This window comes from Octopus sinensis, linkage group LG22 (assembly GCF_006345805.1).
Source record: "Octopus sinensis linkage group LG22, ASM634580v1, whole genome shotgun sequence".
In the NCBI taxonomy this organism is placed as follows: domain Eukaryota; kingdom Metazoa; phylum Mollusca; class Cephalopoda; order Octopoda; family Octopodidae; genus Octopus; species Octopus sinensis.
In genome coordinates, this window is record NC_043018.1 from 21,830,571 (window position 1) to 21,843,190 (window position 12,620).

At 34.1% G+C, this 12,620-nt stretch overlaps 1 protein-coding gene across 2 annotated transcripts in view; it reads right to left on the minus strand.

The window, feature by feature from the left end:
• LOC115223194 (cell wall integrity transcriptional regulator CAS5-like) overlaps positions 1-11,763 on the minus strand; it is a 102,456-nt gene extending 90,693 nt beyond the window's left edge. For both annotated transcript variants that reach the window (XM_029793650.2, XM_029793649.2), the window contains exon 1: positions 10,764-11,763. In XM_029793650.2, the coding sequence (XP_029649510.1) occupies positions 10,764-11,547 (784 nt within the window). In that variant the 5' untranslated portion in view covers positions 11,548-11,763. The remainder of the gene's footprint in view (positions 1-10,763) is intronic.
• Between the last annotated feature and the right edge of the window lie 857 nt (positions 11,764-12,620).

Below are 12,620 nucleotides of genomic sequence, written 5' to 3' on the forward strand. Positions count from 1 at the left end.
AAGCTTCTTACCACACAGCCCTGCCTGCACTTATATGCAACTGGGGAAGGGGGGGGGGCAATATTTTAATTGAAAAAATCAAAATCAAATCTGATTATCGAACATGCTTTATTGTAGTTTATTGTTGTTTAACCCTTGGTCAGCTCCAGTTGGACAGACTTATGATCAAAAGCATTCTTGTCAAGACATTTTCCCAGGCAAAATGTGCCGTGGACTACACTATTTAATGTACCCTTTTCGAAGACAATAGAGTGTGAGTTGAGGGAACTTCCTAAATGGAGTGAAATCTGTCTTTATGACCTGCTATTTCTAGTAGATCAAGAGGCCACATAGAGGCTTACACACTGGTTTTCATATTTGTTGTATTTTCTCATTGACAAGTTACTGGTTCTTCTGTTGTACTCCTTCCTTTATTTGTGTACTCCTGTTATTGGTGTAGAGATGATCCTTCAGTTGTACTCCTTAACTGATACAGAGTATGTCATTTAGTTGTACTCCTTTATTGGTGCAGTGTTGCTCTGGTTTTTCAAATGTACTCCTTTATTGACGCAATGTAGGTCATTTAGATGTACTCCTTTATGGGTGCAGTGATGTACTCCTTCCATCCCTTGATGTAACCTATAAAAAAGTTACTTAACCTGCTAGGAATAGCAGCTAAATTCCCTCCAAAAAAAAAACAAAAAAAAAAACAAACAACAAAAACAAAAAAACAACCCCCAAAAACCCATACCTACCATCTTAAAAATGGATATTAGACAAGGTAGTCCTTGACCTACAAAATTTCAAGCTGGTCATACGTGGAATGCTTTTGAATTGTAGGTCTACTCAATCAAAGCAGACCTAGTGCCAGACAACAAGAACCACCACAAAAGAACCATGAACTGGCAGGAGTGTCTTTGTATGACTGTTCAACAGTCTAGGAATAGTAGCCATATCTCTTTCAACCCACATCCTATACACATAATAATATACATATATACATATACATACATATATATACATACATATACATACATACATACATATTATATATATATATAAATATATACATACATATAAATATATACATACATACACATACATAAATATATATACATAAATACATATATATACACATATACATACATACACATACATAAATATATATACATAAATACATATATATACACATATACATACATATATATATATATATATATATATATATATACATATACATACATATATATATATACAAATACATACATATATATACATACATATACATACATATACATATATATACATACATATACATATATATACATACATATACATACATACACATATATACATACACATATACATACATACACATATATACATACACATATACATACATATATATATACATACACATATACATACATATATATATACATACACATATACATATATATACATACGTACATACATATATATATACACACACATACATATATACATACATACACATATATATATACACACATACATATATACATACATGTATAAATATATATACATATATTTACCACGTGAACTACGATGAAAAAATATGTGAAAGATATGGTATATAATTTTCTTTTTTTTTTGTGTAGGTGTTCCTTGAGACATGTAATTTATTTTAAGGGTTACACAAGGGTAAAAATGGTTGAGAAACACTAGTGTAGAGCAATGGTTCTAAATCATTTTTTTTACCTATGGACCCCTTTGATCTCTATTCTACTCAGATGGACCCTCCCAGCCGTTTGATGCTTACCAAGCAAAAATTTTTAGAATATTTTGTGCATTGTAGAATTATAAAGCAACTTATTGCACATAAATCTTATATGGATCCCGGAGGGTCATATGGTACCCAGTTGAGAACCCTAGTGTAGGGGATCAATAGATAGAGGGTTCCCTAAAACTTTGGTTGGACAATATGGTGGTCTGATTTCAAATATATAGGAATAATATTAAAATGCCAATGACTTCTCAGACAAGAGCAAACTTAATCCATTGATAATTATCATTAATACACACACAAAGAATGATGATGATGATGATGATTGATGATAATATCATCTGCTTTTACTTCTGTATTTTGGGATTAATTTCTAAATCCTTTAATCCTGAAAGTAGTGATGACAATGAAGAGATTCAGCTGATAAACTGTATCAAAAGTTAGTCAATAACATATAGGTATGGCACATATCGGGGAGGTGCTGGCACACACAAACATGCACTCACACACACACACACACAAGTACACACACATCCAAGCACACACACACACACACACAAGTACACACACATCCAAGCACACACACACACACACAAGTACACACACATCCAAGCACACACACACACACAAGTACAAACACACATTAATGCACGCAAACACAAATCAACACAAAAACACACACATTTATGCATACACACATCCATACTCAAGTAAACACGCACACACCTCTTTCAATGATAAAAAGCAAGCCTCTAGCCTGAAGCTGAGTAAAAAAAAAAAAAAAAGTGTGTTATTGATAATTTCAGATTTCAAGAACAATTCATCCAGATTTGTGTTGAAAAGATGAATAACAATAATTTTACACATTTTATACATTTATATTTACGGCCTAGTAAAAGAAGCATACATTCTTTATATACATACATGCATTAGATATCTGATGTTTAAATCTATTTAACACAGTAAAATAGCACCTTAGTAATATATATTGCAATACCTACAGCAGACACACAATAATCAAAGCCCTATAAATATGTGTGTGTGGGTATGTACACCCACACACACCCACACACAAAGCATGGTGGTATAACACTATTGTGAAATGCAATTAAACAATAGAAGCACCATCCGATTGTGGCCGTTGCCAGCCTCGCCTGGCCCCCGTGCCGGTGGCTCGTAAAAAGCATCCACTTCACTCACGGAGTGGTTGGTGTTAGGAAGGGCATCCAGCCGTAGAAACATTGCCAGATCAGACTGGGCCTGATGCAGCCTTCTGGCTTCCCAGACCCCTGTTGAACCGTCCAACCCATGCTAGCATGGAAAGCGGACGCTAAATGATGATGATGAAGATGATGAAATTACTAAATACTGTTAAATAAAGCAGAATAATATTCATTCAAAGCTGATTCTGAGCAGGTTGCCACTCAGAGTTTCTCATTCCTGATCCTCAGAGGAAACATCTTACTCTGAAGGAAGCATTCTTAACCCTTTCGTTACCAACCCGGCTGAAGCCGGCTCTGGCTCTGAGTACAAATGCCTTGTTTTCATAAGTATTGAATTAAAATCTTCCACCAAACCTTAGTCACAATTAATGTTCCTAACACTAGCTGAATGATAACAAAGTTATTTTACTAAATTTTTGTATATTTAAAATTAATTGAAAGAAACACTGAGCATCTCAACAGCAACATGGTAACAAAAGGGTTAAAATATATAATAGAGAAACAATTCTTAACCCTTTTGATACCAACCCAGCTGAAACCAGCTCTGGCTCTGAGTACAAATGTCTTGTTTTCATAAGTTTTGAATTAAAATCTTCCACCAAACCTTAGTCACAATTTATATTCTTAACACTAGCTCAATGATAACTAAGTTATTTTACTAAATTCTTTGTTATATTTAAAGTAATTGAAAGAAACACAGAGCATCTCAAAATATATACAGTAACGAAAGGGTTAATATACCCACTGATTGTGTGACACAGACACACACAGACTGATAGTGTGTGTACATGCATGTGTGTATTGCTACAAAACACCACAAAATCCACATTAACACAAATTTTAAAATAAAACAATATAGATGCCTTTAGATAACCTATGATTGACCTGAACTCCTCCCTCCTATTTTAGCTTAATCCCCAGTCAAAACAATATATAGATTATTTATAATTCAAATAATAAAACTTGGGAATCCAATAGGAACTATGGAAGAGGGACTTCATGACCCTACTCCTGTGACTCCCCCAGAAATAGTGGGCAGAGAAGATGAATAAAAAGGAGTCTTGCGTTAGAGGAGGAACAGGGCTGCCAGTACTGGTGTCACATAAAAAGCACCCAGTACCAAGTTGGCTCCCATAATGTTAATAACAATACTCAGCTAATTGACTAATAAAGTACATATTTCTTAATTGCCCACAAGGGGCTAAACACAGTCAAATGACAAATATATAGGAAACTACCACCTGTGTCATCTCTTGTGAAAGGTAGGAGAGTCCAGTTTGCTGGACATTGTTGTAGAGCTGAAAAAGAAGTAATTTCTACTCTTCTCCTCTGGAAGCCATCTACTCGCAATACCAGAGGGCGCACACTCTCCTACCCTGATGTAATCTCCAGGGATACAGGCATCCAGCAACAGGACCTCCGTAATGCCATGATGGACCGTGAAGTCTGGCGTAGCATGGTAAATTCCATTGTCTCGACCACAGTCGAACAATGATGATGATGATGATTAAAAGCCCTCTTCAGAGAAAAGCAAAAGAGAAAGTCATGAACCTCCCTCTTTCTCTCTCCCTATTTATATAAGTGTTTGGAATAATATCTTTCATCTTTCACTCGCTTCAGTCATTGGACAGCAGCCATGCTGGGGCACCGCCTTGAAGGATTTTAGTCGAACAAATTGACCACAGGACTTATTTTTTAAAACTTGGTACTTATTCAGGAATGGCTGTGTGGTAAGTAGCTTGTTTACCAACCACATGGTTCCGGGTTCAGTCCCACTGTGTGGCACCTTGGGCAAGTGTCTTCTACTATAGCCTCGGGCCGACAAAGCCTTGTGAGTGGATTTGGTAGACGGAAACTGAAAGAAGCCCGTCATATATATGTATGTATGTATATGTATATATGTGTGTGCGTGTATGTTTGTGTTTGTCCCCCTAGCATTGCTTGACAACTGATGCTGGTGCATTTATGTCCCCGTCACTTAGCGGTTCGGCAAAAGAGACCGATAGAATAAGTACTGGGCTTACAAAGAATAAGTCCCGGGGTCGAGTTGCTCGATTAAAGGCGGTGCTCCAGCATAGCCGCAGTCAAATGACTGAAACAAGTAAAAGAGAGAGAGTATTCTATTAGTCCTTATTGCTAAATTGCTAATTAACAGTTGTCAAGCAGGGGTGGGGACAAACAAAGATACACACACACACATATATACAGGTATGATAATGCAAACAGGAAAAACAGAACTCAATTAGTATATGAATATTTTTATTAATATTTAGCAGATGTAACAGAATAACTTGGGTCACAGAGTTTCATGTGTTGGGGCTTATCAAACTAGTTGCGGGGGTCGAAGACCTGTGAGTTTATATATCTGGTGATAAATATATTTCCCTCTTTATTTATCTATGAATTGGCTTGTTGAACAACAATATTGGAAAAACTATTTGAATTATCCATAAAATTTTAAAATCATTATTATGATTTTAAAATTTTATCTAGAACCCAGAAAGAAAGAAATATTTTATCACCAGTTATAAAAACTCACAGGTCATCAACCTGCAACTTATTTGATAAATGGCAGTACCTTGAGTCACTCTGTTACTTCTGCTAAATATATATATATATATATATTATATATACAATGTTCAATGATGATGATGATGATGATATATATATATATATATATATATATATATATATATATACATATATATATACATATATATATATCTATATAATATATACAAATGTTCAATGATGATGCTGATGATTGATATATATATATATATATATATATATATATATATATATATATACATATAATATATTTACATATATAGATATATCAAAATATATATATACATATTATAATATATATTACATATATAATATATTACATATATATATATAGATATGATATATATACATATATATTATATATATATACATATATATATATATATTATCATCTATCTATATATATCAAATATATATAGATATATATAATATATATATATAACATATATATATAATGGGGCTTCTTTCCGTTTCTGTCTGCCAAATCCACTCACAAGGATTTGGTCAGTCCAAGGCTATAGTAGAAGACACTTGCCCAAGGTGCCATGCAGTGTGATTGAACCTGGAACCATGTGGTTGGGAAACAGGTTTCTTACCACACAGTTATGCCCATGTCTATACATAACAATTTATTTACAACTCCACATGGCTTATCAAAATCCTAATATATGCACCCACAAAGCAAGCCTCACATGATAAGATCTGAGTTCTTTTTTTCTGTCTTCAGCCAAACTTATAAAATAGCTTTTACACACACACAAACACACACACAGATAAATATAATTATTTGCATATATAATTCTGTATAACAGTGATATTTTAAGCCTGGTGCGAAAATAATTCAGTAGCTTAGATTCTGAAAGAATTAACATGACACTAATAATGAACAGATTTTAAACCCAAAACTATTTTAGCAAAATGCTAAATATATATTTTAATGTATTTAAATTCAAATTATATAATTATATACATAATTATAACTACATAACCACAAATACATATGCATATATTTATTTATGATTAATTAACTTGACTATGAATAGAAGAGAGTCCCATCATAAGTAAATGTTCATTATTACCTTGATTAACATCCCACACGCATGCAAATTAAATTGAGTTAATTATTAAGTAGGCGCAGGCATGGCTGTGTGGTTAGGGAGCTTGCTTCCTAGCTACATGGTTCGGGTTCAGTCCCACTGCGTGGCACTTTGGGTAGGTGTCTTCCACTATAGCCCCGAGCCGACCGGAGCTTTGTGATTGAATTCGGTAGGTGGAAGTTACTGCTGTGTGTGTATAGCTGCTCAGTGCCTCTCCGAAAGAGAGAGAGAGAGGGATTGAAAGAACATTTACAGAGTTGGGAACTCAATACTGAGAGTAGAGTCAAATTTATTGCAAAATTCATGTTGACAGGGGGCTGTAATCCTATGTTTTCCATTGTCCTGTTGAAATACAATGCCTCGTATTTCAACAAATTTTGTAAGTAATGAAGAACTCAATAAATGCCTTAGTTATTATTAAGCTGCTGTTCGAAAATTTCAAGGAAACATTTTAACTTGGATCACTTTAAAATGGTAAGCTGGTAGCACAGAACTAGGGGGCAGTCTTGAGGGAGTTTGATTCAAAAGGGTTAAGTTTCATCTGATGGTTTGTTCACCTAAATGCCAGCCATCTGTAATTTTACAATATATACATACATGAACATACATATGCTTACATATACATACAGACTTGTACGTAAATCAATGTACATTTAAACATGTACATATATATATATATATATATATATATATTTCTTTACTACTCACAAGGGGCTAAACACAGAGGAGACAAACAAGGACAGACAAAGCGATTAAGTCGATTATATCGACCCCAGTGCGTAACTGGTACTTAATTTATCGACCCCGAAAGGATGAAAGGCAAAGTTGACCTCGGCGGAATTTGAACTTGGAACATAACAACAGACGAAATACGGCTACGCATTTCGCCCGGCATGCTAACGTTTCTGCCAGCTCGCCTATATATATATATATATATATATATACACATACACACATACATTTATACACACACAAGTTATTAATATTGCTGTATATTAAGAGTAAAATGAAAAAACCATCTTAGAATCTTCTAGGCACATTATAAAAAAGGAGGGGTGGAGGCAAAGATTTCAACATATACACATGTCACTGATTCCTCGACTCTCTCTCTCTCTCTCACACACACACACACACACAGCACTGGCCCCTTCAACACACGACACTGCTCCCTGTAGTTCCCACTATCTTCATAAACAGGACATTTGATGAAGCAAAGTAGTTGAAGACATGATGTACAGCCTAGATATCTTTGCTCATCTCAACAAAGTTCTTTTCCTTTATGGGCATTATAAACCATAAGGTGTCTATATAATCTGGATTGATCTCTCCAGGTAAGCATACTTTCACAGGAAACTACCTCAATGGCTCACCCAATACGACCATTTTCTTCATAATAGTCAGGTTTTATTATACAGCAGATGGCTGAAATTAAGACAGCTTTGTTTGGAACATGACCATAAAGTTGAAAATATCATCGTAATTTTACAATAAATCAATACATCTATTATTATTATTATTATTATTATTATCATTATTATAATTGGCAGAGCTGTTAGCACACCAAACAAAAAGCTTAGCAACATTTTGTCTGTGTGTTCTGAATTCAAATTCTGCTGAGGTCGACTCTGCTTTTCCTCTTTTCAGGGTGAATAAAATAAGTATCAGTTGGGCCCTGGGGGGTCAATGTAATCAACTTCCCCACCCTCAAAAATTACTGACCCAGTGCCAAAACAAGAAAGGACATTATTATTATTCTTCTACTTGTTTCTGCTTGTCCGGGTTTTTTTTTTTTGTCTGTGTGTTACACTTACGCCAAGGGAAGTAATAACTTGAATAGAGAAATATATATAGAGAGAGAGAAGGGGAGAAAAAGAGAGGGAGAAAGAGAAAGAAGAGATAGGGGGGAGTCAAGATAAAATTATACTTGTGTGTTCAAATGGCAGGCACAATCAAAATGTTCAACATAATGAAACAATATCATGAAAATCTATTAATTTATGCACAGCTTTTGGTCTTGAACTAATAAAAGATAAAAGTGTAACAACCACGGTTATTTCACTTTAACTATCTATCAATATATGTGGCCATGCTGGGGCACCGCCATTATTCATTTTTTTTTTCTTCTTTTGTCATTAGGTTTAAATGCCTTATTTTATTTTATAGAAGGAGCTTCTACAGGACTAGAACTTCCTGATGATTTCATTTGAATGAAACAGTTCTAGTCCTGTAGAAGCTCCTTCTATAAAATAAATTTACTCTGCTATGTATTGAGTACTTTATTTACTGTGGTTAACCCCGACTCAACCGGGACCTACACACACACACATATATATATATATATATATATATATATATATTTATTGGTAGAAGGGAAAGTAGATATGATAGTTAATTAGCTAGATAGATAGGTACATTGATGAGTCTAGAGATATATCAAGAGATATGTAGCTGAACTGAAAAGAAATGAAAATAATCTCAATTGGTAAATAACTTGGACTGAACCCTGGTCGTGGTTGGACAGTGAAAAATGTAGTTTTTTTTAAAAATATATATATGAATAAGTTTTATCATTTTAATTCATCTTTTACTTCCTTAAACTATAAAGCACATCACATCTGTCAGAGATATTAAAAGAAGTTAAATAAGCAATACCTTCAAAGTTCATTTTGATTACATTTAAAAGTACAGTTTTGATTAAATGGCAGGATTTCAAAATAATTTTAGGAAATTCTTTGCTTGTGTTTAATACATTAACATAATGTTTCCAAATATGCTGACCTACACCATGGAGACCCGCAAGTTGCTATTATTATTATCATCATTATTATTATTATTATTATTATTACTGGCAGAATCATTAGCATACTGGAAAAAATGCTTAGAGGCATTTCATCTGTCTTTGTGTTCTGAGTTCAAATTCTGCCAAGATAGATCTTGCCTTTCATCCTTTGGGGTGGGGGTCAATGAAAATAAGTACTAGTAGAGTACTGTAATTGAAATAGCCCTCTCCCCTAAAAATTTCATTATTTTATTGTTGTAGTAACCTCCACCTGTTTGTGTATAGCATTTTGTCTTTGACATTGTCCTAAATGTCTTGGGTCCTTGTGGCCAATAAAAGAAACTATTATTGTTATTTTAGGAATCAACTAACCTCTCCCACAATGCTGCTGGCCTTGTGCCAAAATTTGAAGTTGTTGTTATAATTGTTATCATTATTATTTTATTATTATTATTACAACGGATACCACAATTCTAACCTTTATCACAGATTTTTGATTTGTCTCCAGTCTCCACAAAATATTTATTATAACTAGTATATATAACAGTAACTTATTAAAACTAGTAACTCATTTTACTTCAGACTACCAACAACACCCAAAAAAAAAAAAAAAAAGAGAGGAAAAAAAAAACAAAAAAAAAAAACAAAACCCACACTGAATTTCACTCATCTTGATGTTTTCTTTGCCTCAATATTTTATTTAGTCAGTTTTTCATCTGCTAAAGCAGCCAATTAAATTACACTACTTCAGCTAGAAAAGTGGTCGAAATAAATCAATAATTGCAGAGAATCAAAGAGCAGAAACAGTAGACAGAGAAAGGGAGGGAGGTGAAGATTGAAAGAAAAATTAAGAGGAGATGTAATGAGTTGAGTTGAGGACAGAGACGGCAAGAGAAAGAAATAACGGCACAAGGTTCCAAGTAGCTGAATTCTTTATAAGATTATACCTAGAATTTGGACAACAAACAAAACACAGCTTCCTCGTAGGTGGTCAATATTCAGACAGAATGGTCTTGTTGGTGAGGTCAGTCACTAATAAATACACCAGCCATCTATGTATCCAGCACTAATCAATAGATTTCTCTTCCTTTGCCATAAACTGATCAATAGTTTTAGTAATCAGTCTGTCCAAGCTATGTGCTGTCATATTAACTGTACTTATACAACAAGTTGTTACATTGAAAATGTTCCACTCAGCTTAAGCTGTGGCCAACCGATTAATCAAGTAAATGCAAGTTTTTTGTCAAAAACAGAAATATTTAAAATAAAAGAAAAAGAACAAAAAAGTGTGGGGGTGGGAGTGTGGAGTAAGAAATGAAAGGGAAAAAGAGAATTTCTTTTGAACTCACCAAGTTGGTAAAACCCTGCTTCAGCAACCCATTCCCGGCTGGGCTTTTTGTGAGGCCAAGATTGGAAAGTGCGAATACGTTCATGAAGAGATGCATACCGAGGCATGGCAGGTGTAGAGGAGTAACCAGACGTGTGTTGAGCAGTGTGTTCTCCAGGATAAACAGGTGCAGTAGATGTTGGTAATGCTGTTAAGCTGAGGTTCTGAGAATATGGATATTGGGATGGTAAAGCAGTTTGGATACTGAATGGAATTCGAACTGGAGTCGGTACACTGCTGGGCAACCTGCTGGTCAATGAATCACGCACGTCTGAAGTCCATCCATTCTGTGCAGCAGAATGTAAGCTAGAAAGTTGAGTCTGAGCTGTAGAATTCTGACCAAAACGGGTGCGAAGTGCAGCATACGGCACATAATCAGGTTGGGTAGCAGCTGTGTGGAACCTCTCGAAGCTGTCTGGCAGAAATGAGGGAAAGATGTGTGTCGAGTTGTAAATGCGATCGTTCATATCTCTCTCCTGGACAAACGGACAATAAGGAAAATGCCGCCTGTGTTCCTTCTCCACACTGTCTCCCAGCTGCCAGTCGTCAAGCATTCCTTGACAGTAGACACAGCGAACACGGTCCCCAATGCCAGTGTACTCAAAGCCATTCTTAGCCAGCTCTATGGGACTAATGATGTGACTTTTAGGGAAATGAGCTGTCTGGAAGGTCTTCAGACATGTCTGGTGATCTCTAGTGGTGTCACTAACATTAAGCATGGTGTTCAAACGGCTGACAGACTTCATTCAAAGTGAGGTTTTAAATCGCAGGTAGAAAGAGATATGACCACACTAGGGCGATAAGAAGCAGGCTAGGCTGTAGCCAACGTAGCTAGTAGTAGATGTCGTTGTCAAATCATTTTCCTTGCCTTTCCTTGTTATCATCAACACTGTGACATGAGACAGCAATAAGGCGGTTGCAACGTTTACAGAATCCAGGCTTTCCAACAGTAGAAGACCTATCTGAAAGAAGTAAAAGAAAAAAGAACAAAATTAACACAATTAGATTAATATATAAACATGATATAAATGTATATAAACAATACACAAACATAAATATACATATCTAAAGATAGTATAATTACATAAATATACATATATAATTACATATATATATATATATCTAATATATATATATATATATCTAATATATATATATATATATATATATCTAATATATATATATATACACCCACCTAATATATATACATATCTAAAGATAGTACAATACATAAATATACATATCTAAAGATAGTACAATTACATAAATATACATACATAATTACACACATATATATATATATCTACCTAATATATATATACATATCTAAAGATAGTACAATTACATAAATATACATACATAATTACATATATATATATCTACCTAAAATATATACATATCTAAAGATAGTATAATTACATAAATATACATACATAGTTACATATATATATACACCCACCTAATATATATACACACACACATTTGTAAACACATACACACACATATAACAAAAGCTTTAAATATACCAGTAGAAGACATAATTAACATTTAAATATAGTTTGTCAGGTTTTACAGTTATGGCATATGATACACACAATGATAATATACTGTGACACAGATCCATACCAACAAGTTATTCACACACAAAAAAAAATTGAAACGGAACAGGAAAATGATTAACAGAAAAGGACAAACAAATGGGGAAATTTTCTACAGAGCCATGGAGACCAGACTAAGCGAAGTTTCAGCATGTTTAAAGTCCAGAGACTTTAATTCCATGGTACTACTCCTTTGCTTTTGTCGGTGATATAGAGAATAT